This window comes from Gadus chalcogrammus, chromosome 14, assembly GCF_026213295.1.
Source record: "Gadus chalcogrammus isolate NIFS_2021 chromosome 14, NIFS_Gcha_1.0, whole genome shotgun sequence".
In the NCBI taxonomy this organism is placed as follows: Eukaryota; Metazoa; Chordata; class Actinopteri; order Gadiformes; family Gadidae; genus Gadus; species Gadus chalcogrammus.
The window spans coordinates 28596121-28622597 of NC_079425.1; the positions used below are offsets into that span (position 1 = coordinate 28596121).

A 26477-nucleotide genomic window follows, 5' to 3' on the forward strand; every position below is an offset into this window, starting at 1 on the left:
ATTGGTGACAAGGCGCAGCCCTGGCGGAGACCAGCACCCACTGAGAACGAACGGTCCCCCTTTTTGAACAGGGGAACCACCACCCCGGTTTGCCACTCCTTTGGCACTGTACCCGACTCCCACGCAATGTTGAATAGGCGTGTCAACCATGACAGCCCCTCAACACCCAGAGCCTTTAGCATTTCTGGCTGGATCTCATCAAACCCTGGGGCTTTGCCACTGCGGAGATGTTTGACTACCTCAGTGACCTCCACCAGGGAAATTGACGACGAAACACCATCAACCTCGAGCTCTGCCTCCAACATAGAGGGCGTGTTATTCGGATTCAGGAGTTCCTCAAAGTGTTCCTTCCAACGTCCGACGACCTCCTCAGTTGAGGTCAACAGAGTCCCATCCTTACTGTACACAGCTTGGATGGTTCCCCGTTTCCCCCTCCTGAGGTGCCGGATAGTCTTCCAGAAACACTTTGGTGCCGACCGAAAGTCCTTCTCTATGGCCTCTCCGAACTTCTCCCACACCCGCTGCTTAGCCCCCGCCACGGCAGCAGCTGCAGCCCTTCGGGCCTGTCGGTACCCTGCAACCGAGTCAGGAGTCCTCCAGGATATCATATCCCGGAAGGCCTCCTTCTTCAATCGGACGGCTTCCCTGACCACCGGTGTCCACCACGGTGTCCGAGGGTTACCGCCCCTTGAGGAGCCTAAGACCCTGAGGCCACAGCTAGCCACCGCAGCTTCAGCAATGGAGTCTTTGAACACCGCCCACTCCGGCTCAATGCCCCCAACCTCCACAGGAATGCCAGAAAAACTCAGCCGGAGGTGTGAGTTGAAGATACCTAGGACGGGGGCCTCCTCCAGACGTTCCCAGTTCACCCGCACTACTCGTTTGGGCTTACCAGGTCTATCCGGAAATGTCCCCCATTCCCTGATCCAACTCACAACCAGATGGTGGTCGGTTGACAGTTCCGCCCCTCTCTTTACCCGAGTGTCCAAAACATGCGGCCTCAGATCAGATGACACGATCACAAAATCGATCATTGATCTTCGGCCTAGGGTACTCTGGTACCAGGTACACTTATGAGCACCCTTATGTTCGAACATGGTGTTTGTTATGGATAATCCATGACTAGCACAGAAGTCCAATAACAAACGACCGCTCGGGTTTAGATCAGGGAGGCCGTTCCTCCCCACCACGCCTCTCCAGGTGTCTCCATCGTTGCCCACGTGGGCGTTGAAGTCACCCAGCAGAACTACGGAGTCCCCTACTGGAGCCCCATACAGGACTCCATTCAGGGTCTCCAAGAAGGCTGAGTACTCTGAGCTGCTGTTTGGTGCATACGCACAAACAACATTCAGAGTTTTCCCCCCTACAACCCTTAGGCGCAGGGAGGCGACCCTCTCGTCTACCGGGGTAAACTCCAACACCGCGGAGCTCAGCCGGGGATTTGTGAGTATCCCCACACCCGCCCGGCGCCTCACGCCCTTGGCAACTCCGGAGAAGAATAGAGTCCAACCCTTATCCAGGAGTACGGTACCAGAGCTGAGACTGTGCGTGGAGGTAAGCCCCACCAGATCTAACTGATAGCGCTCCACCTCCCTCACAAGCTCCGGTTCCTTTCCCCACAGCGAGGTGACGTTCCACGTCCCCAGAGCCAGCTTCTGCCGCACGGGTCTGGTCCGTCGAGACCCCTGACCTTCGCTGCCACCCATGTGGCTGCGCACCCGACCCCAACGGGTCTTCCCACAGGTGGTGGGCCCATGAGATGAAAAGAGGGGGGGTGCCACGTAGTTTGTTCGGGCTGTGCCCGACCGGGCTCCGTGGCAAACCCGGCCACCAGGCGCTCGCCATCGAGCCCTCCGTCTGGGCCTGGCTCCAGACAGGGGCCCCGGGCTTCCTCCGGGCCGGGTCACATCTCCTCTTTTAAGGTTGTTTGTTGTATGTTATTTTACCGTTATTACACAAATATATGACCGGAAGGTTTCTGGGGTGTAACGTTTCAGTTGTTTTCCGCAGCCGGGGAAAACACAAACACAAACCATCCCTCTCTTTTGACTTCAAGCTGTAGATAGGTCTTCTTCTCCGGTGCTTGAGCTGTCCTTCACTCTATGCGTTAATCACATGTGCAGTGCGTCTTCAGTCAACAACGTGCCAACGCTTGATTGTAGCGAACAAATATTTTGTAACTGTAACCTGCACATGCATGTCCTTTAGTTTACGTGTCAACACTTGCTATATATTATTTATAAATATTAATTATATTAATTATAAATTCCAAAACTTTCCTCCTTGAACTGTACTCCGGCGCATTCGGCAATCGACTTCTGTGGACTTCCTGTAAACACGGACCTACCGGTAATGCTTGTTAAACTGACTTTTTAAATAAACTCCGGGTTTAGGGACCATAGTCATGCTACTGCTGAGGTTAGGTGCTATTTTTAACAATATTAGTGGTTCAAAAATGCCGATTTGGAAGCGAAACTCAATGCCCCAAGCCAATAACATGGACGCCAAACTTTGCGCCAGGCAAACTCGAATACTCGATTTTCAATGAAAAAGGTATCGGGTGGCTTATTTTTTTTCATGCCGAAACAAGGACCCTGGGTTAAATTTTCGCCGGAATTACACTTTAATGTAAAACCACTGTAATAAAACGGTTCTCCATATCTTAAGGACTCTTTGAGAAAAAGGGAAAGAAAACAAAACTCTGCTCCCGTCACATGAGAAGGCTTCATACCCCCTTGTATTCATGGTTTCATTTGAGTCCAACATTGTCCCCTCCGAACGCATGATTCATATAGAGAGCGGCGCGACCCCATAGGGCCGAGGGTTGACCTTTACAAAGGTCAGACCAAAACCCTGACCCTAGTGTTTACCTTAGAGGGGTTAGGGTTAGACCACCCTGGCAAGCGGGACGTACCCGCTCTCTGATGCCCTCCTTCTTGCGTTTCAGACACATCTCAGAGGCCCTCATGTGCTGCAGGGACTCCTTGGCCATCAGGAAGCGCAGTTTCTCCAGTCGGGGCATGGCCGAGGCCCAGGCCGACGCCCCGAAGCGGCCCTTGTCCTCCTCCATCTGCTTGACCATACCTGGGCATTTGAAGTTAGACTGGTTTGATTTGTTAGAGTGGTTAGGGTGGTTTATACACAAGGCCAACAGTACTGATCAAGGGACTACTAATACATTTTAATTTAAATACATGGCAGTACCAACTCCACACACACACACACACACACACACACACACACACACACACACACACACACACACACACACACACACACACACACACACACACACACACACACACACACACACACACACACACACACACACACACACACACACACACACACACACACTGAAGGAGGCACCTGACAGAGCTTTGGACGTCTGTATGAAGTAGCGGACGGTGACGTCCTGGATGGATGAGACGGCATCCTCCGCTCTCCTCCTCCACTCCTCCGCCTCCTTCTCCAGAGCAGACAGTCGCTTTGGGCCCAGCTCCTCATAGTCCAGCAGCTTCTGTAGGAGGAACACCCGCTGTCAGCAATTCACATGCTTTAAATTCACCTAGGGCTGATGCATGTCAGCTTTATTGTGTGTCCCAGTGTGCATGTGCGTGTGTGTGTGTGTGTGTTTGTATGGGCTTTGTTTACCAGGATCTCCATCTTGTAGAGGCAGGACAGCTCCCTCATGTCCCTGAAGGGTTGCAGCAGGTACTGGAAGAAGACGGTGGCTGCGGTGACCAGGTCCTGGTAGGCTTGGTCTTCGTCCTGGTAGAGATCCAGCAGCAGGACCATCCTGTCTGCGGCCCAGTGGCTCTGCAGCAACTGTGTGTGTGTGTGTGTGTGTGTGTGTGTGTGTGTGCGTGTGGGGGGGGGGGGGGGGGGGGGGTGGGGGGGGGGGGGGGATTTTGGGTTGGGGATTTTGTTGACTGATTAACACTACAGTCATCCTTTATATAACAAATAAGGGCTTTAACTAGACAGACATATTGATCAAAGAGCTTTAACTAAACAGACACATTGATCGAAGAGCCTTAACTAGACAGACACATTGACCAAAGAGCTTTAACTAGACAGACACATTGACCAAAGAGCTTTAACTAGACCGACACATTGATCTAAGTGCTCTACGTGCATCAGAATAGAGCCCTACCTTTCTCAGGTGGTCCTTGGCTCTTGAAACCTCTTCTTGCATAGTCTTCTTCTTAAACTCTTGTAGATTTTCAAAGTACTCCTCGACATCATCCTGAGAGAACAACGAGTCGAGGACTATCTTTCGCCCGCAGATATCAATCGCCGTGCTGAAATATCTTTCCAGGTTTCGACAAGGCATATCTATATCTCTCCCATCGTCGTCCTCCTCGCCCAGGTTGGACCTCCTGGTGAGGAACAGCAAATCCCAGATGTTCCCATCTTCGAAGTCTGATAAATCCGGAAAATAGGGCCCCAATATATCGGCCACCCCCGTCAGCTGCTGGTGGATCATCCTCAGGTCGTGGAGAGAGAACAGCCCGGCCCAGCTCGTCTCGTCGGGGTCCAGTTCAGCGGAGAGTCTCCTCTCTTCGGGGTCCTGCTCAGCGGGGAGTCTCCGCGTCCGCCGCTGCAGCGTCCTGTTGTGACAAGTGACCGCGAACTTGGACTCGATCACACTCCACTGGACGATGAAGACCAGTCGAAACAACTCCTCTTCATCAAAAAGGTTCGTCTTTACGGCGACCCAACCGTCTAAGCTGTCCATGCTGTTCGTTTCCATGAAAAGGGCCTGTTGTTTACCCCGGTCACCATTTCTCTGACGTCACGAGGCTTTACCTTTGGCCTTTAAAAAGAAAGTCACGTGACGGGGAATTCCTCTCTTTGCATCAGCTGTTCCGATCATCTAACCCCCCCATGCCTGATCGTTCACTGGATCCTCACTAGAACCTTGCGTTTTCATCCGAGTTTTAACATCACACTAACCCAGGTTTAAATATCCTAACATCACAGTAACGCGGGTTTCCTAGCAGCACACTTACCCAGGTTGAAACATCCTAACTTCACACTAACCAAGGTTTAAACATCCTATCACACTAACCCGAGTTTAAACATCTAAACATTACACTAACCCGATTTTAGACCTCCTGATCCTTACATCACACTAGCCGAGTTTAATCACCCTAAATCACAATAACCCGGGTTTAAACATCTTAACCCTATCACACTAACCCGGGTTTAAATATCCTATCCTAACACCACACTAAACCTGGTTTAAAACCCCTAACATCACACTAACCCGGGTTTAAACCCAGCATGTTGTAATCTGAGCTCCAAGTGGAGACGACCTATTTCCGTCGTGTCTTCGTTTGGACACAAAGTTTGAGCCTGACGAACTGACCCTCCTAAAGGACGCATGCATGCATTATTAAAAGGACATTATTAACCTAATCATCACGGTAAATTTCAATCTCTTATTTAAATATTTTCATGCTTAATACTTACTTAGGCTACTTATTACTTGCCGCATGTGGTCCTATGTCGGACATATCGAGTGGACCTCTGACCGGTTTCGTCCTGCAGGGTCCCCTCCTCTCGGCATGGATCCGCTCGGCAGTAGAGGTGTGTTGGGAGTGATTGAGGAATGTTTCAGTGCAGAGGAGCAGGAGGAGGCTGATGAGGAAATTACCGTCACAAGAAACCAACTTCAAGAGAAGGTTGTGGAGATGGAGAACTTCGCAGGCCATCTGGAAGAAATCTTCTTAACTGTAGAGGTAAGATCTATCCATTTTTTATTGCCCAGGTATGGCCTTTTGACGGGAGGTGCCCAAGTGTTACCCGATCATTGTAAGATGTGAAACTCAAGATAATGAAAATGAAATGTGAACTGATAACCAAGCAAACCCTAACGTAACATCTCAAACATTAACACACACATCATGTGTTCCCAGGAGAACTTCGGCCGTCAGGAGCAGCACCTGGAGCAGCACTACAACGAGGTTCTCCAGACGCTGTCGCAGCGCTACGACCAGCGGGCGGCTCGGCTCGACCTGGACAAGAAGAGCCGGCTTGAGGTCCTGTATGGACAGCTGCTGGGATGCGGCCGCACGATGGACTCCTCCAAGGAGCTCATAGAGGCGGCCCAGGGGGTCTACCGCAGCCAGGACAGGCGACTGTTCCTGAAGGTCCGCCCCAACGTCCGAGCATGCCTTCATGGGCCTCCAGCCAAAGTCCGACATCTTTCCAGTGTGAAGATGAGACGCATAAAATGATAATTGATGATAAAAATGATAAAATGATAATTACTTAAGGCAATTGCTTTAATTATGAATCATCATGTTAAAATGTGTGTTTTGTGAGGAAAAAATGAAATGATAAGAATTGCTTTCCGAATCAAGGTTCTATTGACTGTTCTGTTTGATAACTTGGTTCTGGCCTCCGTTGACAGGCAGTTATGCCGACCATTCAGAGGTAATTTAAGTCTGGCTTTGTTCAATGTCTAACACAGCATGTGGGTGGTGTTGCCAATGATCCCTCTGACTGCAGGAGCTTGGTGTGGATTTATACAAGGCTAATCACTTCTAACGTCTCCCTTACTAGGACACTGACTAATCTATCTAATTATGGAAATGATTGTTGGTCCCACTTATGCCATGGAGTTCTGTAGGTTCAAAGTCTGGCTTCTGACCCACCATTTGGTACCTCACTAGAATCGAGGAGTTTGCCAAAGAGGAGATGGACCTGACGCTGTCCACGGCCCTAGAGATCAACACACCCGAGGACGACCTGTCCGATGTGAAGACTATGATGGACTCCATCAGTGTGGTTCCAGGTGCGCTTGTCCACCGTCCAGCTGTAGAGGCTGCTTACCCTAAACCCCTCCTAACCCTAACCCCTGCTTACCCTAACCCCTGCTAAGCCTAACCCTTAGCCCTGCTAACCCTAACCCTTGCTGAACCTTACCACCCTGAGCCCTGCTAACCCTAACCCCTGCCTACACTAACCCCTGCTATCCCTAATCCAATGACATTCATCTAGGGTTAGCTGTAATTCACTTTGGCTAAACTAAACAGCTAAATGACCCAACAGTATAAGAAGGCTGTGCCATTTGGTCTCAATTTGCAAATGAAATTATTCCGCAAGTAGAATATGCGTCATTGAAATGACCTATGTAGACTCTGTTCTGTTCTTTTGATTTCCTTCCAGCTCCTTCTGCGCCGGTCATCAACCCCCAGATGGCAAACTCTGCGACGCAGACCTCGCTGCGTGTGCGCTGGAACCTGTTCTCAGATGACACTGTGGAGTTCTACAAGCTCTTCTACAGACCTGTGTTGGAGGACTTGCCCGCGGACAACACGCACGGAACCGACGGTGTGGATCCCCTCCCGCCGCTGAGCTATCGAAGCACCGTAGTGGATGGCACTTTCATTTAGATATCGTGAACCTAAGCTTAGAGCAGAGGGTGAAGTAGTGTAGACCTTGACCTCGCTGTCTAAATGGTTTAAACCAGCACTATTTCAGTTACAAGTTAATAGCTGCATTACACAAATGAAAAATACCAGGTTTAATGTGCGTTTTATTTAATCCTCATTGAGGCTTTTATTTTAGGGGTTCTCTATTAAGCCCTGCATACTAGATCCATTTAAGCAACACAGACGAGAGACCTGATTACTCTTATGCTAGGTCCAACACATTCTTAAACACAACGATAAGGGAACGTTTGGCACATCTGGGGCTACCATGCAGCCAGGCATTGCAACAGAATGAGGAAGCAACATATCAAGCCGCCTATAGCTAACGCTGGTTGGTCGTTCAGTTTGCAAGGTGAAGGTGAAGGAGACCCACTGCAGGGTTACAGATCTGCTTCCCAACGCCCAGTACGAGCTGTGGGTCATGGCCACCAACACCACGGGTATCAGCCCTGCCAGCGAGAAGGCTCTTTACATGACAGGTACGACACAGAAACGAACAGACACCAACAACTAACTAATACCAATGTAGGGTGACGGGTCAGCTTAGCTCAGGACGTAGAGAGAGCGGGTCATTTGCATGTTCGATCCCCGGCTCCTCCTAGCTGATTGTTGAGGTGTCCCTGCAAGACACCTCACCCTAACTTCTCCTGACGAGCTGGCTTTCTCCTTGGTGGTAGATTCCGCCGTCGGTGTGTGAATGTTTATAAGTCGTTTTGGATAAAAGTGTCTGCTAAATGTTTTAGTAAGCAAAGCAACACCAGTCACCTAATTTTGGAGTTATCATTATCCATGGTCATTCCTGACCTCACCGACGAGTCTACTATGGGTTTGTGCAGATGTTCTCCGGGTGTTAATCTACTTCCTCCATGTGAGGCTGACTGGTAACACTAAATCTGAGGTTTGTGTCGATGTGTGCAAGGCTCTCTAACTTATGCCCAACTACAGATACTATAGGGCCCAGTATCCCTAATCAGGACTGAATTTTTCGGGTCAAGAAAATGGAAAGGTAGACGAGACATCATCAGAAGTTAATGTCTCTACCTCTCCCAGTGCCATCACCTCCAGCCATCAAGGAAAGGGGGTGCAGCAGCTGCCCAGAAGCTGCCCTGATTCGCTGGGACTCAGGAAACAACAATCCTGTGGACTCGTACACTGTGGAGATCACAGAGATGGACACACACGGAGCACAGTGTGGTGCTGCTGAGTGAGAACGGGCGTTTTCATTCATTCAAGCATGCAGACACACACGCACACACACACTTAGACATGATTGTGGAGGTTGCCTAAAGATTACACTAATTTATATTAACCTACATGCCCTGTATAGGGAATGTATGACAGATCTTGCCTCCATTCATTGTTTATCCTTTAATACTTCTAGTATATCACGTTTTTGGTTGAGAGAAAAAAACATTTAAAGTTTTTCTTATATAATCTCTATCACATTATATGTTTACCTTTACTCTAGAGGATGCTGGATACGGTACCATAATATTTCACGTCATGCTCATATTTATAAGCAAGTCTCACTAAGACTGCTGGCATAGATTTTAAGTCAGATTGTTATAGAGCTGGGGATTCAAGATAAAATGTGGTCCCAGAAATTATCCTTAGCTTTGAGCTCCATGAATTCTGGACCACCTTTTCATTTTTCCTGTACATAATTTTAAGTTTTAATTTGGACACTCGGTTACAAGGTTAGGCATAAACTACACCCGCCCATTGGATGGTCTGGGGTCCATCAATTAAAGCTGATTAATGGAAGAAGAGCTTCCACATAAGTCACTACCTTGATTCCAGTTCTCTTTCAGTCAATTATACAGATAAGCACCACGATTTAAATATACACTAATACACACATTTTGATTGCCTTGTATGTAAAAACAATTTCCTGACTTGAATCCCCTCTGCCCAGAGCGATAGTAGCCGTGCCCTCCTGCCAGTGTCTGATCCAGCTGCAGCAGGATAGACGCTACATGGTCACAGTCAGAGCCGTTAACATCGGTGGCCCCAGCGAGAAGAGCCATCCCCTGGGTGTTTCCACCACAGGTTATGCCAGCCTGTCCCTCAAGCCTGGAATCGCTAGAATGGAATAGCTATTAGAAACGTTTTAACTGATGCATGGTTGGTCATTGCAGAATAGAGCACTGTCAGCGGTGACGTCATGCTTGTCTGATGCATTTCATTTGTGTGTGTGGTGGTATCTACTTTTCATTTGAGGGATTGAGTGTATTAAATCTAAACTAGGGTAGTGCAATGAAGGTGTGTTTGGTCATTGATTAAGTTTAATTTATGAAAAAGTGCAAAGGTAGTGACAACAAGGGTATGAATAATCATTTCAGTATCTTTTATTAGTTGGCTATACTTTTGAAAGAACCTGTAGGTGTTCCTGTGTTCATACAGGTACACTCTTCCATCTCCTGGAGGACACGGCCCACCCCTGTCTGTCCATCTCTGAAGACGGCTTCACCATGTTCTACGGAGACGAGGAGCTGCCATTGAGCGCTCTGGCTTTTGATGACAACAACTTTGCCAGGTGGACTTAAAAATGAATTAGAATTTTTTCAAGTTTTACGCTAGTAATTGTTTTACATTTACATTTAGGCAAGGCAAGGCAACTTTATTGATATAGCACTTTTCATACACAAGGCAAACTCAAAGTGCTTCACATATAAACATTGTCATACAATAAAATAAAATAATAGATAAGTAAAAGAAAACATATGCAAAGAAATGAGTAAAATAGAAAGTGCAATGTATTTAAGATCAGATCAACAGTCTCTCTGGTAACCGCGTCGGGACTCCAGCCCGACCTAAAGGAACTTGGTTCTTTCTCTGGGACTCCAACCCGGATTCTAGTAACCCTTATCCTTTCTCTCTAGTATCAGATCATGTATCTTTCTGGTAAAAATAGAAAATTAAATTGAAAGTTAAAAAGGCTTTTTAGTAAGTAAAATTGAAAGTGCAATGTATTTAAGATCAGATCAACAGTCTCTCTGGATGACATGCAATTCCTATTCAAGGACCCAGATTCTAGGACTCTAACCCAGACCAAAGGCCTTATTCTGGAATTCCACCCACACACAAACTCAGGACTCTAACCCTTATACAAATACAAACTCAGGACTCTAACCCTTATACAAATGCAAACTCAGGACTCTAACCCTTATACAAATACAAACTCAGGACTCTAAACCTTATGCAAATACAAACTCAGGACTCTAACCCTTATACACCTCTTCTAAAAGAGTTAAAAAAAATAGAAAATAAAGGGAAAGTTAAAAAGGCATTTTAGTAAAATAAAGGCAAAGTATTTAAGAATTAGCAGAAAGCTAAAGCAAACATAAAAGTCTTCAATCTTGTTTTAAAGGTGCTCAGAGTTGGGGCAAGTCTTAAATCCTCAGGGAGTTTATTCCAGCTATTTGTTGCATAGTAGCTAAATCCTGCTTTCCCATGTTTCGTGTTTACTCTGGGGATAATTAACAGATTGGTCTCAGAAGATCTTAGTGTTCTAGAAGGCTTATGTAGTGGAAGCATATCAGTTAAATATTTTGGGCCTAAACCATGTAGGGATTTATAGGTTAGCAACATGATTTTAAAATCAATTCTCTGACCTACAGGAAGCCAATGTAACGATTTAAGAATTGGTGTAATATGTTCAAATTTTTTGGTCTTTGTCAAAACTCTAGCAGCAGCATTCTGAACAAGCTGAAGCTTCCTTAGAGTTTGTCTTTTGGAGACCTGTAAGGAGACCATTGCAGTAATCAAGCTTACTAGTGATAAAGGCATGTACAAGTTTTTGTAAGCCTTCGGTGGACATGAGCCCTCTAAGTCTTGCTACATTTTTAAGGTGATAATATGCAAATTTTGTAACTAAATTGATGTGACTTTCAAAATGTAAATCAGAATCCATGATAACCCCTAGATTTCTGGCTTTGATTGAGGTTTTCAGGGACAGCGAGTGAAGGTGTTGGGTTACTTTAAGCCTTTCCGTTTTAGCACCAAATACAATTATCTCTGTTTTATCCTCATTTAGCTGAAGGAAATTCCGGCACATCCAGTCTTTCACTTGCTCAATGCACTGGCACAGCAGATCTATGGGCCGATAGTCATTCGGTGATAGCGATACATAGATTTGCGTGTCATCAGCATAGCAATGATGGTCAATATTGTTGTTTTGCATGATTTGCCCTAGTGGGAGCATGTAGATGTTGAATAAAGAGGGTCCTAAGATCGAACCTTGTGGGACTCCACACATCACGCTGGTTGATTCTGATACAAAGTCGCCAATGGAAACAAAGTAGTTCCTATTTTGTAGGTAGGATCTGAACCAATTTAAGACTGTGCCTGAAAGCCCCACCCAGTTTTCTAACCTGTCCAAAAGTATTGTATGGTCTACAGTGTCGAATGCAGCACTGAGGTCTAGTAGCATTAGTATTGAGGTTTTGCCAGAGTCTGTGTTGAGACGGATGTCGTTTACAACTTTAATGAGGGCGGTCTCAGTGCTGTGCAGGGGTCGAAATCCTGATTGGAAGGTGTCATAACAACCAGTTGATGGCAGGAAGTGATTAAGTTGCTGGAGGACAACTTTCTCAATGATTTTACTTATGAAGAGATTTGATATTGGTCTGTAGTTGTTAATAATAGAGGTATCTAGGCTCCGCTTTTTTAAAAGGGGTTTAATAACTGCAGTTTTCAGGGCTTTTGGGAAGTTGCCTGACAGGAGAGAGTTGTTAACTATCTGCAATATGTCTATTGCTAGGCAGTCAAAAACATTCTTAAAGAGGTTGGTAGGTAAAGAATCAAGGCAACAGGTGGATGGCTTTAGTTGTGTAACAGTTTCCACAAGAGTTTTCGAGTCTATAACATTAAAGCATGCCATCCCTGCCACGTTACTTTTGCCTGAACAGGGTGGTAGTCCAACATTTTTGTTTGAAGTGGAGATATTGATGGCGCGTCTGATGCCTTCAATTTTATCAGTATAAAAAGCTGCAAACTCATTGCATTTCTACGTGGAATGGAGATCAGGTGGAATTTGTGTTAGGGGGTTGGTCAGTCTGTCAACAGTTGCAAATAGGGTTTTGGCATTATTAGTATTGGTTTTAATGATATTGGAGAAAAATGTTTCTCTAGCACTTTTTAAGTCTAAATTGTAGGCACGTAGGCTCTCTTTGTAGATATCATGGTGAATATGAGTTTTACGCCAGATGTGTTCAACCTTCCTGCATTCTTTTTTCTGTGCTGTTATAGAAGCAGCTTTTCTCCAGGGTGCCTTTGGCTTTCCAGAAATCCTTTTAACCTTATAAGGTGCGATGACATCCATGACTTTCAAAATTTTCAAATTAAAGTTTTCTACGAGATCATCAGCAGAACATGGGTTGAGAGGTGGTAGTAAGGAGATGGCCTTTTTAAAAAGTACATAAGATTCTTCATTGATATACCGTTTTTTGACAGTATTTGATTTTGTCTGTATGTCGGGAATAAAAGATATATTAAAGAAAACACAAAAATGGTCAGACAAGGAAGGATCAGTCACAGAGAGATCAGAAACATTGAGGCCCTTTGTGACAACCAGGTCTAGAGTTTGCCCCTTACAATGAGTAGTCTTTTTCACATGTTGAGACAAATGTGTCCAAAATGGTAAAAAGTTTTTTTGCACACTTGTCATTCAAATCATCAGTATGAAAATTGAAGTCACCAGTTATAACTAGACAGTCAAAGTCTGTGGAGATGCTAGACAATAATTCTGTGAAGTCATCGAAAAAATGTGCAGAGTATGTGGGTGGCCTGTAAATAATTAATAGGAGAACTCTGGGGGAGCATTTCAATACAGCACAAAGGTATTCGATTGATGGAAAATCACCAAATAACATCTGTTTCCCCTGAAAAAACATTTTTAAATATAACAGCAACCCCTCCACCTCTTTTTCCAGATCTACATGCATCAAAAAATAGTTATAGTTGGGAGGAGCTGTCTCTATCAGAACGGTTGCACTGTTATTTGTTCCAGCCATGTTTCAGTTAAAAACATAAAATCCAGTTTAGAGGTGGTAATAAAATCATTTACTAAAAATTATTTGTTATTAAGAGACCTAACATTAAGTAGACCCATCCTGATGGTGTTGTTGATAGGCTTTAAGGTTGTTTTTGGTTTGGAGGCAATATGTATGAGATTTGTGAGGTTAGCAGTGTGTCTAAGTTTCCCTTTGTTTACTCTCTTAGTGGTTACAGCAGGAATGGAAAATTTGCCATGTTTTGACGTAGGCAACCTTGGGTTCAGCAGATTATGCGAAACGTCCTTTATACTTTGTCTACGGCTGAACCCTTTTTTGTCTCAGTAATACTCAGGACTACTATCAGTACAGAGGGGGGGGGGGGGGGGGCCGGGGCTCCCTCCGCTTGGGTGTTATCAGCCTGTGGCCATGACGTGGCGATGCTATCATTGACACAGATGCAAGTTTGATGCCAACATATTCCAGTTTCTTAAATTCAGCTGGAAAACCGAAAAGGGAGGAGACAGTGGAGCTGGGAGTTTTTGTTGTGGCTATGGGAGAGATGAGGCTGGAGGTCATCGTCGATGGGGGAGTGCAGAGGAGGGGGGTGGCCGTTCCTCGCCAAGCCAGCATCAGCGATGGGGGAAGGCACGGTGTCCATGGTGTCGGGCAGGCTGTTGTCTCTCTTCAAGGTCTTTGGTCTGACCTCTATCTGTGTGGCAGATAGTGGCATAGTAGATGTGTCGGGGAGGCTATAGTCTCGCTTCTTCTCAACCTGTGCTCTGACTGTGGCCTGTGCGTCAGACCATGGAGATTTGTGGGAAAGCGAGAAGAGAAGATTGTCCCTTAACAGTTTTGAGCCTAACCTGTTTGGGTGTAGGCCATCTGCTCTGAAAAGATATTTGCGCCCCCAGAACAAATTGAAATTGTCAATAAAGCCCCTTCCTCTTTCATTGCAGACTGGAAAGCCATGTATTCAGTGCAAGTGACGAAAGTGACGACTGAATCTGTTTATTCCCCTGTCAACTGCTGGTATGGGTCCACTGATGAATGACTTAATGTGTATTTTGTCCAGTGTATCCAACAGATCAGCGTAATCCCTCTTCAGAAGTTCTGACTGTTCTCTTTGAATATCATTAGTCCTGCATGCACAATAATATGTGAGATTTTGGGGTTTTCCAATATGATTGTGGCTAGTTTCTGGTTGATATCACTAACCATCACATCCGGGAAGTAGCATGTTTTGATCTTCTTACCGGTTATATCCTTGATAGTTCCTATAATCTAAGAGTCTCCTATAATCAGAGTGTCTGGTTCATCTGCTTTCTGTGAGATGGGCCCTTGTTGGCTTGAGGTGGCGGTGGTAGACGCATGCGCAGCTCGCCTCCGTGACGACTGGTTCTTGTTCCATCTCTGTCCGCACCGTCGCTTTTGCTGCGGTCTGATCCGGGAGTCATAAAAAGCCAAAATGTATTGTTGAATCGAGCAATGGAGGACGACGGAATCAAACTATATATTGTTAAGTATTATGATCATGAAATAGAATAAAATAAAGTAGATCTGAACGATGAATTAAGTAGTTTTTTCCAATGCCTAGCGGAGCTTAGGCTCGCCTCCGTGGCGACTGGTTCTTGTTCCATCTCTGTCCGCACCGTCCGTCCGGACACATTTCGGGGCTCAGGGGTGCATGGGTGGCAGGCGCGTTCGTGGACTTTTGAAGTGGCAGGAACCGGTTCTTCAGCCGCAGGGTTAACTTCAGTGACGGGCTAATCCGGCTGATACATGCAACTTTAGTTTTGGGTAGCTTAGCATTTGGCGTTGAGTGAACTTGTTGATTCACTTTGGTATGTTGTTTTGGCTTAGCGCCGACTCTGTGCCAGTGAGATGCAGCTGGAACTGACTCTCTCTTGTCCAGCTTCGGGAAGGATACAGTGTAGCTTTGATCATCTTGTTGTGTATTTGTCTGAGTTAGCTCAGCAAACTCACCCATCGGCACTGTATCCTGGAGAAGTCCTTTGCATTTTTCTAATGCTGCTAGTCTCGTTTCAAATAAAGCCACTGTCTGTCGCAGTTTGGTGCAGTCTGTGCAATTCCCAGTCTCCGTGCCTGAGATATCCGAGTACAGAGGCATGTTGGCGATAGGAAAGTCCAAGGCTTTTGCTGCGGTCTGATCCGGGAGTCATAAAAAGCCAAAATGTATTGTTGAATCGAGCAATGGAGGACGACGGAATCAAACTATATATTGTTAAGTATTATGATCATGAAATAGAATAAAATAAAGTAGATCTGAACGATGAATTAAGTAGTTTTTTCCAATGCCTAGCGGAGCTTCGGGAAACATGACCTCTCTCTCTGCTCTATAAGCCGGCAGAGATTCGCAGAGCCAAGGAGTTTCGGGGAGAGGATCGCGCTGGTCTGGACTGGAAGGGACAGAGGGAGTCCAAGGAGGAGGAGAGGGAGGCTATCAGAATGTCAGAGGTTTCCTCAGTGGACGTGGACGAGAGAATTGTTCCGAGAAATGTTCCTGAAAACAGGACAGTTGAGGAAAAGGTAGAGGGAGAGAGATTTCAGGTTAGGGCGGGTAGTGCCAGTGTTAGGAGTACGGAAGAGGGAGAGGGAGGACTTCAAGGGGAGAGAAAGAGCAACAAAGTTATGGTCAGACCAAGGGAGCGGGGTAACGGAGCGAGCCATGGTACCGCAGAACCTCGTGAATATAAAGTCAAGTTGGTTCCCGGCCCTGTAGGTGGGAGGAGAAGGGGGGAGTGTTACTTCAGGTGAGTGCGACTTCTCTAGCAGGATGTTGAAGTTGCCCAGGACAACGTGTGCCATTTCCTGTAAAGCAGCTGAGAAGGGCATCCATGTCATCGTCTAAGTCGAAGGGACCTGGTGGACTGTAGGTCACCACCAGGGGCGGCCTTCCCTACAGGCGGGTCAGGCGGCCGCCTAGAGCGCCATCTAGAGGGGGAGCGCAAAATATAAAATGCGCCCGAAAAAAAAAATTACTTATTGGCCACGTCTCCCCGTCAACAATCCCCCCCGTCAACAATCGCTTCATACCCCCCCCCCCCCTCGCCTAGAGCGCTAAATGTGCTGGGGCCGCCCCTGGTCACCACAATGTAGAGCTTGATAGGAAGGGTGACAGTGACGGCGTGGAATTCAAGTGCAGATCTGGTCTAGTGTTCCAGTGGAAGGACTTGGTAGGACCAATTTGGCGGAGCTGGAGTGGCAGAGTTCTCTGGAGTGATCCAAGTCTCTGTAAGGGCCAGGAAGTGGAGTCATGAGGGATGAGGGGGCTGAGATGGAGTCGGCCTTCTTGACTGGGTCTGGAAGGTGTGGTGGGTGGCGCAGATTTGAAGGGTAACAGCGTCGAGCATAGCATCCTAGGTGTCGTCTTCTCCAGGTAGATATCCTGACGATGATTTTATATGTAATTGATTGAGACAACTCAATGTACGTTTTTCCATGAGCAGCCTCTAGTGGTTTTGAGTTGTAGCTACCGTTAGAGCTTTTATAATTTTCCCAGAGTGTGGGGGATAGAGGTTGGACCAGAATAAAAAAAGAGGGTTAGGGTAATAGATATGGCTGAGGTTTGTGATTCCAGTGCAGGGCCAGAACTGACCAGCATGTGTTATAGATGTGTTGCAGTGCTGGGTGATCTGCTTCCAGTGCGAGGCCAGCATTACTGGGAGGTAGCGGTGGACGATTACACAGAGTTCCGGGTTGGCGTAGCGTACGAGGACACAAACCGCAACGCTTACCTGGGGGCGACCAACACTTCATGGTGTATGAGACACATCCTCACCCCTACCAGGTAATGCACAGGGGCATTTTCTTGTATCCCTTTTTAACTCTGTTACATTGTTTACTATCATGCATCACTTTACATTTACCCCCTGAAAAAATTGTTACCCAATAGTATTTTTAATAGTGCTTTCATCCCCCTATTTGTATACTGGATGATGTAACAAATCAAAAACTAATTTTTGAATAATGTACAGATTGAGCTTCCAAATGTGACATAACAATCAACCGAGTCAGGGTAGACTGAGACCAGATCATTGTATTTTATTTTTTGGGGTTAGGGTTAGGTCAGTGGCGCTGACAATCCAGCACCGGCGGTGCGCCGCTGCTGGATGCATATAGGGGAAACACTTGAGATGTTACAACGCCTCAGTGATTTAATGGTTGAGATTTCTTTCAAACTACCCAGTATCGTCGGTTTATTTTATCCTCAGGGGGCTAACACTTAATCTAGAAATTTGTCCATGGAAGTATTTTCAGCCATATTGTCGCCTCCAAACGTACAGTGCGCCAATTCATGTTCAGGTACTAAAGTAGACATAACTATATGGCTGGTCCCATAACCATGGTATTCCTGGAAGTACTCCAGGATGTGAGGATTTCAAATCCTTCTATGGCGAAGGCATGACCTGCCCTATTCGTCCGGCCATTGGCTTTATACCTGTTTGGCCCTAAACACACAGCCAATCAGAAGCAGAGCATTGGGGTCATGCCATAGTACGGATCATCAGCTCCCCTCAAGGAGGGACTTTTGGACTCCGCACAGCGATCCTCTAGTGATGTCATCACAAGCTGCAGTACCTTGTGTGTTGTGAACTTGCAATAGCTGTGATGTCACTGCATGCATGCAATGTCACAATGCTGACATTTCAACGCACTGCCGGTGCTAGTTACCGGTACTTCAGCAGTTATCTACATTTTGTGCAGTAATCCTTACTGCCTCCTTCCACTGCAGGCATAAGTACGAGTTCCTTCATGACGGCTGGAGTCCTGACCTGAGGATTACCGTGAACCCGATGCGTATCGGAGTGGCTCTCGACTACGATGGCGGGACGCTGTCCTTCTACAACGTGGAGCTTGAACAACACCTCTACACCTTCCACTGCTGCTTCCAGAGCTATGTGCACCCTTGCTTTGCCCTGGACAACCCAGGAGGTCTGACGGTTCACAACGGCGTTGAGGCGCCGGGATACACCAGGAACTGATCAGCAGGCTCAGTCATAAGAAAGTTCATTCAATGTTAAGCATAGCTAATTTGATTATTACAGACCTTTTTTCTTCCTTTATTATTACAGTATTCCATGGGAACAGGCATTTCATTTTCCAAGATATGAAAAAAGTTCTACTGAATCGTACAATATGTATAGCTCATCATCAGCAACTATTGACTTCTTGGACGACAATGTTTGTGAAAATTAAAAAAAAAATGGGATCTTCAAAATGTGGAAGTCGTAATGAAGGCGTTTCCCTCAGGGGTCTCTTGATTTCCTGTCACCTCTTAGGAGGGCTGAGCTGCAGTAGATCAGAGGCTCTGGTCTCAACTCGTAGTCTTCCTGTTCTATGGGGACAGTGGCTTATGAACTGCTGTGCGTCCTCTCCTCTTCCTCATCGGAGGAGTCTCCTCCGTAGGGCACTAGCCCGGATGAATCCTCAACCACCCGACACTTCTTCACACACTGCTCAGCAACACCTACTAAACATGCACACAAACACAATAGGGGACAGATGCAAGGAGACAGAAGATTGAAAAGGACAAGGGACCAGCTTGACCACACCGGTTTAGTGGTGGTTTACATTTGGTTTGATCCGGGGCGGAGTTAGTGGCGGTTTGCAGTTGGTTTGATCCGGGACAGGGGGATGTAGAAGGAACAAACAGCAGCAGCAGAAGACGTGTCCAGGAGACATGTGGATACAGAGAGAGCAACAAGGAAAGACAAAAACACATGTACAGGGAAAGTGGGTTAGCAGGCTGCACAAAATGTATAATCTCCTCTGGACCAGAAGTGTCTCGTTGTAAACGACCGAACGATAAAGACGCTCGGCTCCCAGGAAGGAGACTGATGGAGGGCGTACCGGGCGGTGCGCTGGGCGGAGCGGGGCGGACGGGCACCTCCCTCGGCCTCTTGCGGGTGATGGGCAAGGGAGTGGCAAACAGGGGTGGCGGGGGCGGCATCAGAACCCTGTGGGCCAGAGAGGGGGGGTCAGGGGGCGGTTATGGGAGAGATTGACAGAAGTGCAGATGAATGAAACCAACCTCTCCGCTCCCATCTCCTCCCCATCGTTGGAGGCAGGGGGGGGAGGCTCCAAATGGGCAGGGGCATCTGCGGGGCCGCCGGTAGGCTGATTGGAAAAGATATTTAGGACCATTTGGAAAATAAGCTTGTTAGAGGATGTTCAGGACACTGATCTCTAAACGGGCTCACCTCTCCAACCTGGCTCTCCTCTTGGAAGTGGCGCTTGGGGCTCCCAGGGGTGGGGGGGCTGCCTGTGAAGCCCTCTGGCTCCCTGATGTCACTGCTCACGCGGTCCTTCAAAGAATTGGTATTACACACAGGTTATGGCAGTCTTAGCAAAGTGATCGTAACACTGTGGTTATTGAAACAGTAAACATCATCTAGGTGTATATCTTATTGGCCTTTGGTTGGAGTTGGACCAGACTTTAAACCCACAATATAGAACGTGTCACCACAGGGAGGCGAGATATTGCCACACGCAGCGAGACGCAGACATACAGAAGAGTTTGATGGATCAATTGAAGTGATAATTCTTAGGCAATGAAGGAGACTTGAATAGCAACTAAAGAGAATCAGATGGAATTTGCCGTTTATACTATTAGTCATAAGAGTCCTCATCAAAAGAGGTTGACCTACTTTACGCAAAAGGCGTAAAGTAGGATAAAAACTGTTGGGGGGGGGGGCGCACCATTAATAAGCTGCTCAGCCTAACTCCTAAACAGTTGTTGGCAAAGATAAGCTTATGCTATGTTTAGCAGTGTGCTAAAGCATGTAGACCTAGTGCAGATACCATACCTGGACCAGATAGGGGTGTGGTTTCCTAGGACACACTGGATACTGAACCATAGCCTGAGAAGATTGAGGGTTTGTCGACAGGTTAGAATGACTTGGACCATTTGAATTACTCCAATAACCAGCGGCTCCTGGGTACGCTGTGTAGCCGCCAGCATACCCATTCGCTGGGTAGCTATACCAGGACCCCTGGCTAGAGTAATTGCTATTAGGTGGAAATCCTTGTGCTGCGTATGCTGAAATGAAAGTATGAAACATTGTTGTTAATTTGCACAATTCACCACAAATCAATGATGCACGGTTTTGCGTTTCTCTTTTTGAAATAGTTAAGTCTTTTGGGTGTCTCTATGTCTGACCTCCTATTCAAACTATAAGGAGAGGATTGATTACAAGACAAATGGATTAAAGCTAGCATGGGGAGTGTGTGTAGAAGGCCCGTCTAGGGAGGGAGTGCCATGGTGTACTTACGTTGGGTGGAGCCAGTGGCTGTGTAGTTGGACACCATGCAGGAGTGCTCCGCTCTCACCTGAGAGAGGGGTTAAAACCATGAGGAACAGGGTTGAACTAACCCATAGGAAATAGGGATGGGAATTTGAAGGCATATCAATATTCTATAAAAAAAATTGAATAACCGGTTAAACAAACTACGAAAAAATACAAAACAAATGTATTTGTTCTCCATCTATTCATCAAATAAATAAGGTAATCAAATTTGTTCAATATATTGAGCATTTTAGAAGGAAAAAGAGTTTAAACTAAACCATCATTTTTGACAAGAATATGAATGAACAGTATTGCATACTTAAGGCAACAAACTGAAATTTAAATACATTTAAGGCAAACATAGATTCAAGTATCTGAAGTACAACAGCCAAAAGGGTAGGCACTGGTGGGCATGGATATCAACAGAACTCCCACTTGTAGCGCATGGGCCTGCCTCGCATTACGCATGATAAGCATATAACAAAACATCAACAAAAATATTTCATGTGTAAGACGGTAATACAGTACACCTACAGTTTCTGAGCTGTTCAAGAACGTCCCATGTCAACCCATGACGATATTACAATTTCAGCTCAGTGTGCACTTACAAAACTACTTTTGTCTCTACTTGATGCAATCTTTTGTGCTGCACCAACTTTACATCCTGGCCTCTTGCGAGGGATGCACATTGTCCTTCAATCTCAAATCACTTAAACTATCCTAATTAAAAGGTCCCATGTAAACCGGCCTTTATCCATCAGCCATTGTGTTTTATTGGCAGTAACAGAATGATCCAGTTTACGGATAACAAGTAGAGAAGAGGAGTTCCGTCTTCAGTTACATGAAGTGAAAGGGGGATCTGGTGAATGTAGTAGAAGCAGAGCACTCAATACCTCTCCGTAGATCCAGTTCAATCTCAGAGGTGGGCATCGCTGACAACCACAAAGTGTAAGGTTTCACCTTCTGGTACCTCCTGACAGATCAACATATCGCTTCTCTAGTTAACACAAACTAACTTACAGTTTCCAGCAGACTCTCAGTCAGTTTTTTTGCCGCTTCCAATCCAGTCGAATTCGGGTGGCTGTAACAGACAAGTTACATTCAGTTCCTTAACAAAGTGCTCCATTAGACTGTCCCAAGCAGCTTCAGATGCAGAGACCTGTGACATTTAATAGTGGTGTTACACTAAAGCTAAAAGACTACTGTAGCATTGCAATGTTATACAATCTGCAAAAGTTTATAGAAAGAGTATTAAAGTTAATCTAAAAGAGTGGAAGATGACCTGATGTAAACATAAAGTGGTTCGAAGGACTCTCGCTTGGACGCTTGTTCGATGTAGCCGGAAGTCTTCCCCCGGAGAAAGACCCGAGCTCCGGTCTCCATCTGAATGTGACCCAGGTACGTGCCCCCTGGCCCCTCCACCTTGTCGTTCACATTGAAAGAAGGTAACGCTTGGTCCAGACCCACAAAGATCTTTGTGTGTACGAAACTCTGCAGCACATATAGGAAAAGGAAGGGAATGGTGAATTTAGGGTCACCACCTGATCAGCGTTTGTCAAAACAACAGTGCATGACTGAGATGTCAGCAGATGCAGCAGCCGTCAGCCCTCTTCTGGAAGTCAGGGCTGTTCCCTCTGCTGGTTGATGTGGGAGGTTGGTATCGGTGATTGCCGCATGGTCTTGACCGGCACCACCTTCTCTACCTCCGGCTATTTAAAGTATTTACAATTATACGTCCCTCTAGTAAAACATAACCACATTAACATTTACAAGCAACGGCAGAAATGTGTTGCCAATTTCTGGTTGGTCGATACCATGAACTGACCATTAGTCTATTCAGTGAGCTGGAGAACACAGTGCAAACTGCAGGTGTAGTAGGTAATCCTGGCGTATACCAACCCCTGAATGCGGCGCTGCGGGGCGGTGCCCCTGAGCCGAGGCCGGGTTGGAGAGGCGCGGCATGGCTGGGGGGCCGGCAGCCCGGGGGGGCTGGGGGTACAGGGTCAGAGGGGGGAACACGGGGACCTGCCTCCCACCGGACAAGGCCGACCGCAGCACGTCTTCAGAGATGATCTCCTTTATTCTCAACACCGCCTCTGAGGGCACAGATCAAGTACATGGTTTAGTGAGGCTGAAACACCATCGTAAGACATAAGACATAGCAGGAGCCTCGGACAAACAGCAGTACTCATGGTTTAGTGAGGCTGAAACACCATCGTAAGACATAATACATAGCAGGAGCTATAAGACATAAGATATAGCAGAAGCCGCAGACAAACAGTAGTACTCACTATTGACCTGCTCCTGGTTCTTCCCCTGGACGTGCAAATACAAAGGCCTTTCTCTAAATAAAAGAAAATACATTAGAACAGGAAGTGCTGTCCTTCCACAATTTGGTTGTTTCCTGTTTCCATTATCAAATTGAGTAGGAATTGTATCATTCATGTTCAATTGAGCTACATGAATCAAAATCAATGATACCAAATAATATACAATTCATGAAATGTTCTGTTGAGAGTTGAATTGCATTTAACAAATGGGAGGTATGATTTTTAGAAAGTAGCCAGGGTTTGTTCCTAAGACCAACTACTGTAAAGTTAATGAGCCAGTACGTACGCTCCTTTCCCTCTGAAGGCATCGCTCATGTAGCGGCCTTTTGTGGACACTACCGCTCCACTGATGAGGCGGATCTGGGGAGGAGAACCAGACGAGGAGAAAAAGGTTTCCTGATGAGTCTTCCAAGCGGAGCATTGTGACTAGAGATAGACCGAGATGTTTTTTTCAGGGCAGATACCGATTATTAGTAGTCAAGGAGGCCGATAACCGATATGTGGAGCCGATATTAATTTACAGAAAAAGGGAAACTATTGGCGTCAAAATCTTGAATAATACAAACTCCAACACTTAATTTCATTTAAATGCCTTTAGCCACTTAATCGTCAAATCCCAAAGTTTAAGTTACACCATCCCTTCCCCCGCAACATGCTGGGTCAATTTTCGGCATCATTCAGTTGAGTGATATAGTCATGTCATACACCGTTTGAAAGCTTAGAATCACAGGAATTTCATCCAATGTCAACCATTCGGTGGAATAAATATGTTTAGTGAATATAGATCAAAAATATCCTAGTTTCTTAGGTCAAAATAGCCCGCCTTCACCCTCCTCCCATGGTCCATTCTAACGTTATCGTCGTTGTGGATATCCTTAGCAATGAGTTGATTGATACTTCATGTTGGGTCATGAAATGTTCATAAGAGTCCACAGAAATCGAATATCAATATTATTTTAGTCTAATTACATCTTGCCATCTTATATAAAGCAGCCGAAAAATAGAAAACCGAAACGCTGCAATGTTTTTTTGTAGAAAACTGCGATTTGGGGTTTGAATTCCCGCTATTGTTGTCTGATTCATGGAATCCACTGTGTTTGAAAGGGTCTCACGGTGACATTGAGCCCTCACACAATACTTCCTTGTTTACAAGCCATACAAGCCAATGAGGCGATCACTATGAAAATGGGGCATGTATACTTTGATTGACAGCTACAGACAGCAAGGTTCGGGGACCGGCCTTAGATATCCTAATAGCCAATGAAAATACCTTTCTGACGATATCCAGCATGTCAAACATCGTCTCACGTGTGGTTGAGAAAAAAAATGCGCAACGGGTGTGCGTAAACTAGCAGGCTCTTCGCCAGAGTGCGAGTGTGAAGCAAGTGGTTGATTTGCCCGCTCGTGTGTGGTTTTATTTTTATTTACTTTTGTGAGTTTGGTTTTATGAACATTTTGAAAGATGCCTAAGTGCCCGGAGAAGAAAGGAGGGGGAGCGAGGGAATCATGTAAATAGTTATTTTTGTTTATTTTCACATTGTTATTTTAATTTTACTTTGTTGGACAATGGTGGAGACAGCGTAGTGACAGCAGACAGAGAGGCTGCATCAGAGCCAAAATAACTGATAAAAAAAAAAGGCTGATGCCGATATATCAAAATGTTGAATATCGGTCAACATTTTGATAATCGGTCGATCCCTAAATGTGACCTGGTCATGGTGCAGGTGTCCACTTAAGTAGTAAAATGTTAATGTTCATTATTTACAGCTTAATGGGTCAGAGAACAGATGTATAATGCATTGTTTAGTCGTATAGTGTCCAATGAAACACAGGAGAAACAGTTCATAATTGTACACCACACTAAACGTCTCTGTACCTCTTCCTGGGTTTTTCCTTTCGTGAGGAGGTCCCTGCAGTTTATAGGTACATCATTTATGTCCACCTCTGTAACCACCGTCTCTTCTATGCTTGTAGGCACCGATACACTCATTGGGGTCTGAAAGAAAAGGGATCGCATTATCCTTACACAATCAATATGGAAGTTACTACACCAATTCTGCTACACAAGAAAACTGGACTAATTTCAGAGGAATGGCTAAAGGAATAAAACAATGATTGTTTTTTACAGTATGCAATAGGTGAATGACACAAATAAAATAAGTATCTGTATGTGAATTACCTTTGCAAGCAATGGTGGGGGAGTCAACAGCTTTCCCTTTGCCATCAACATGGCATTGATTTTGGCTGCCATGGCTGCAGCCATCTCCACTCCTCCAGGGGTTACCGTCGTGTCCCCTTCATGTGCCGACTTGGACGGTCGTCTGGTAGGGTCAGTGTAGGCGGCTGATGGAGGTGCGCTGTTTCCAACAGGTGTCTGGGGCCGTACATCAACATTCTGTTTGGGTGGAGCGGGCTGATCCCATCGGCTTGTTAAACACCTAAGAACAGAATCAAATAAGTAGTTAGTAACTTTAACTTAACCTATAAACTTGTCTGGTTTGATCCGACAGTCCTGTTCGTCATAGTTAACGGTTAGCAGTAACCCTGGTGGAATAGGATGTGGTATGTGAGCAGTAGTATGTGAGCAGAAGTCCTAGCACCACTGTACGGCTCATGTTGTTCCACCAAACCAAAGCCTTAATCTAACGCGATGCGTATCGAGGGGTCGGTGTTTGGTAACAACCCTGACAGAGTAGCTAGCGTCTAATGCTGCTAATGTTTCGGTTAGCCTCATCACAAACCCAACTAGTAATATAAACCAATATCGACGACGGTGTATTTGTCGTGATCTAGCCATAAATATGCGCAGCCGATATGTAGGTAGTTGGTCTATATATCTATACATCTATATATTGTCAGGCTATGTAGCTAGCCTAGCTCAAGGCTGCGTGTTAGCCGAACAGCTAATAGTTGATAACGTCTGGAATTAGCTGAAAATTATCAGAACCTGCGTTAGACCCAAACTTACGGTGTTTGTCCAGTCATCCAGGACATGATGGAAGCTATCCGAAAAGCAGAATTTAAAACGAACTAACGAAACCAATTACGTTATTCAACATCAACCGCCAACTCGCCAACACCGGCGGACATCAACGACAGTTTATTGCTTGACGGCTTGTCGCAAAGCCGAGGAGTTTGGTTGACGAATGACAGATCACTGGAATCCCATACAACCCATACCATAAATCTCATACACTAACACTAACCCTAACTCACACTAACCCATAAACTAACCCTGACACCAACACTAACCCATACACAAACCCATACTCTAACAGTAACCAATTAACTGAAGAGATATGTAATGTAAGACACATTTCTGCGTAAAAATACAATAAAGTTTATCTAATCTAACCATAACCCAAAGTAGAACTAAGTTGTGAGTGCACACTACAGAAA

The 26477-nt window shown here is 45.8% G+C and overlaps 3 protein-coding genes across 6 annotated transcripts; 1 reads left to right on the forward strand and 2 right to left on the reverse strand.

Annotated features, from left to right (window-relative positions):
- Positions 1-2452: 2452 nt before the first annotated feature.
- Positions 2453-5687, reverse strand: LOC130402951 (junction-mediating and -regulatory protein-like). Of its 2 annotated transcripts, none has more exons than XM_056607032.1 (5): positions 5479-5687; positions 4157-4819; positions 3655-3828; positions 3370-3517; positions 2453-3084 (listed from the first exon to the last, which is right to left on the reverse strand). In XM_056607032.1, the coding sequence occupies exons 2-5, from the start codon at positions 4754-4756 to the stop codon at positions 2867-2869; spliced, it is 1140 nt and encodes a 379-aa protein (XP_056463007.1). In that variant the 5' UTR covers positions 4757-4819; positions 5479-5687; the 3' UTR covers positions 2453-2866. The 2 variants fall into 2 exon arrangements, with proteins under 2 accessions (XP_056463007.1, XP_056463006.1); XM_056607031.1 differs by having other exon boundaries at positions 3370-3520; positions 5479-5626.
- On the forward strand, positions 4348-18694 carry LOC130402950 (fibronectin type III and SPRY domain-containing protein 2). Of its 2 annotated transcripts, none has more exons than XM_056607030.1 (12): positions 4348-4702; positions 5557-5747; positions 5925-6158; positions 6422-6444; positions 6684-6805; positions 7180-7344; positions 7790-7924; positions 8496-8649; positions 9361-9494; positions 9849-9981; positions 17073-17249; positions 18195-18694. In XM_056607030.1, exons 2-12 carry the CDS (start codon positions 5574-5576, stop codon positions 18442-18444), a joined length of 1701 nt encoding a protein of 566 aa, XP_056463005.1. In that variant the 5' UTR covers positions 4348-4702; positions 5557-5573; the 3' UTR covers positions 18445-18694. The 2 variants fall into 2 exon arrangements, with proteins under 2 accessions (XP_056463005.1, XP_056463004.1); XM_056607029.1 differs by lacking the exon at positions 4348-4702 and adding an exon at positions 4878-5432.
- On the reverse strand, positions 17063-26477 carry LOC130402949 (KH homology domain-containing protein 4-like). Of its 2 annotated transcripts, none has more exons than XM_056607027.1 (14): positions 26047-26477; positions 25258-25516; positions 24955-25074; positions 23365-23438; positions 23040-23092; positions 22648-22844; positions 22031-22239; positions 21769-21829; positions 20734-20791; positions 20269-20501; positions 19663-19767; positions 19494-19579; positions 19313-19419; positions 17063-18932 (listed from the first exon to the last, which is right to left on the reverse strand). In XM_056607027.1, exons 1-14 carry the CDS (start codon positions 26070-26072, stop codon positions 18814-18816), a joined length of 1707 nt encoding a protein of 568 aa, XP_056463002.1. In that variant the 5' UTR covers positions 26073-26477; the 3' UTR covers positions 17063-18813. The 2 variants fall into 2 exon arrangements, with proteins under 2 accessions (XP_056463002.1, XP_056463003.1); XM_056607028.1 differs by having other exon boundaries at positions 17063-18929; positions 26047-26476.